The sequence below is a fragment of the Penaeus vannamei genome, chromosome 1, assembly GCF_042767895.1.
Source record: "Penaeus vannamei isolate JL-2024 chromosome 1, ASM4276789v1, whole genome shotgun sequence".
In the NCBI taxonomy this organism is placed as follows: domain Eukaryota; kingdom Metazoa; phylum Arthropoda; class Malacostraca; order Decapoda; family Penaeidae; genus Penaeus; species Penaeus vannamei.
The window spans coordinates 2695872-2698371 of record NC_091549.1 but is presented as its reverse complement, the minus strand read 5'-3'; the positions used below and the strand labels follow the sequence as shown (position 1 = coordinate 2698371).

The 2500-nt window shown below is 36.0% G+C and overlaps 1 protein-coding gene across 1 annotated transcript in view; it reads right to left on the bottom strand.

Annotated features, from left to right (window-relative positions):
* The window catches only part of LOC113800776 (neurexin 1-like), a gene marked incomplete in the record, with an annotated part of 367405 nt that overhangs the window by 61326 nt on the left and 303579 nt on the right, over window positions 1–2500 (bottom strand). The window contains 1 exon segment of the mRNA XM_070127624.1: window positions 2151–2300. Within this exon segment, the coding sequence (XP_069983725.1) occupies window positions 2151–2300 (150 nt within the window).

Below are 2500 nucleotides of genomic sequence, written 5' to 3'. Positions count from 1 at the left end.
TTATATATATATACATATATATGTATATATATATATATATATATATATATATATATATATGTATATATATATATATATATGTATATATATATATATATATATATATATATATATATATATATATATATATATATATATATATATATATATATATATATATATATACAGAGAGAGAGAGAGAGAGAGAGAGAGAGAGAGAGAGAGAGAGAGAGAGAGAGAGAGAGAGAGAGAGAGAGAGAGAGAGAGAGAGAGAGAGAGAGAGAGAGATAGGTAAATAGATATAGATATATACACACACACATACATACGTGTATATTAAATAATCCATCGATCTGTCTATCTTCCTATCTATCTGTCTACACGCACATTCTCTCGTACTCAGAGTCTATTTGCATCTCTCTACCCCTCTATCGATCAGTATGTATTTTTCTCGTTTCATTGAAAGCCAACTCAAAGATGTTAAAAATGAAATTTGTTGTTCGCTAATGATATTTATATATAATGTTGCCTTGTTTTCCAATTATTTCAACAAAAAGCATTTTATAAGTTGGTTGGTCGGGGTTCCGTCTAACAAAAGACTCGATAACGAGCCTGGTCTTTATAACGAAACTATTTTTAGTTCTTAGTATCTGTTCGTGTCTCGTTATCGTTTTCTACAAGCATTTGAAATAAGGAAGGAAGAATTGGGTTTTGTAATACATTTTTGAATTTTGCTAAAACGGAGGAAAAATAAAACGATGATATCCAGGTGGATTTTTGTTTTTCCTTCAGAAGACGAAGAGAGAAAGGATGAGAAAAAGAAAGACGAATTTATGCAAATGAAACAAAAACATGTACATAATTAGAATCCTTATCATTTCTTCATGTATTACTCTATGTCTCTACAAAATTGATGAACACAAGAATAACATTTGAATAACATTTGAATACAAAATACAGCCTACAGTAATACAAAATAATTGCAAGATAAAAAAAGGAGAAAAAATACACAAATATCGCTGGGTAAATAAAAAGAAAAAAAAAAAACAACAGTTTGGGAGTATGAATCTATTGTTAATAAAGCCTGTACATGGCTATGATAGATGCTGGATAAACTTGATAATCTAGATGGGATCAGACAGTAATGTGGATTGCAATGTCAAATATCCAGTGGGGATTCAACATCAATAAAAAAATAAAATGACGGATCTGGTTTCCATAAAATAGCGAATTCAATGTAGGAGTTTCATCCATTTACTTATATCGGGTGGATAGGGTGTTAATAGGCGTGGGTTTAGCAATGATTAATGGCATATATTTGCGAAATGGATTAGCATGGAATTGTTGATGCTAGGTGGGCGTTCCCGATATGAGAGAGATGGAGATAAGACCCGCATTGAACATGTGAACAAATAATAAGCAAATGATAATAAAATGCACGGGGTCGTTCTGGTTTTAAATATAAAACTCCAAGAAAGAAAGAAAGAAAGAAGAGGAAAAAAAGGATATTAAACCCAGGAAAATATAAGGAGAGAGAGAGAGAAAGAGAAAGAGAAAGAGAGAGAGAGAGAGAGAGAGAGAGAGAGAGAGAGAGAGAGAGAGAGAGAGAGAGAGAGAGAGAGAGAGAGAGAGAGAGAGAGAGAGAGAGAGAAAGAGAGAAAGAGAAAAAGAGAAAAAGAGAAAGAGAAAAAAGAAAGAGAGAGAGAGAGAGAGAGAGAGAGAGAGAGAGAGAGAGAGAGACAGAGAGAGAGAGAGAGAGAGAGAGAGAGAGAGAGAGAGAGAGAGAGAGTCGGAGAAGAAGATGAAAGAAAGAAAGGAAAGAAACGAAAAAGGACAAATAAAAAAAGAAAAGAAAAAAAAGAAGAGATACTCATAAACATCTCTCTCCCCCATCCTATCCCCGATAGAGAGAGAGAGAGAGAGAGAGACAAAGAGAGACAGAGAGAGAGAGAGAGAGAGAGAGCGAGCGAGCGAGGAGAGAGAGAGAGAGAGAGAGAGAGAGAGAGAGAGAGAGAGAGAGAGAGAGAAGGAAAGAAAGAAAGAAAGAAAGAAAGAAAGAAAGAAAAAAGAAAGAAAGAAAAAAGAAAGAAAGGAAGAAAGTCTGAAATAAAAATAAAAAAAGAAACAAACAAACAAACAAAAGACAAAACAAACACACAAACAACACTCACCAGTGAAGAAAAGGACCCCCGCAGGATGTCTGGTCTTGAAGGACAAGGAGAGCTGGTCCTGCTGTGACGCGAGCGGCTGACCTCCAGTTCGTCGCAAGTCCCACCACAAGAATTCTCTGCCGCGGAAGGTCGCCTCCTCCACCTGGCGTTCTGCAAGGAGGGAGATGAGGGTCGTTATTAATAAAAGGAGGGTGAGTAAGGAAGGTTGGTGTGGGAGTAATTAAGAGTGATGGGAGACGAGGGTCGTTAATAAAAGGAGGGTGATTAAGGAAGGGTGGTGTGGGAGTAATTAAGAGTGATGGGAGACGAGGGTCGTTAATAAAAGGAGGGTGATTAAGGAAGGATGGCGT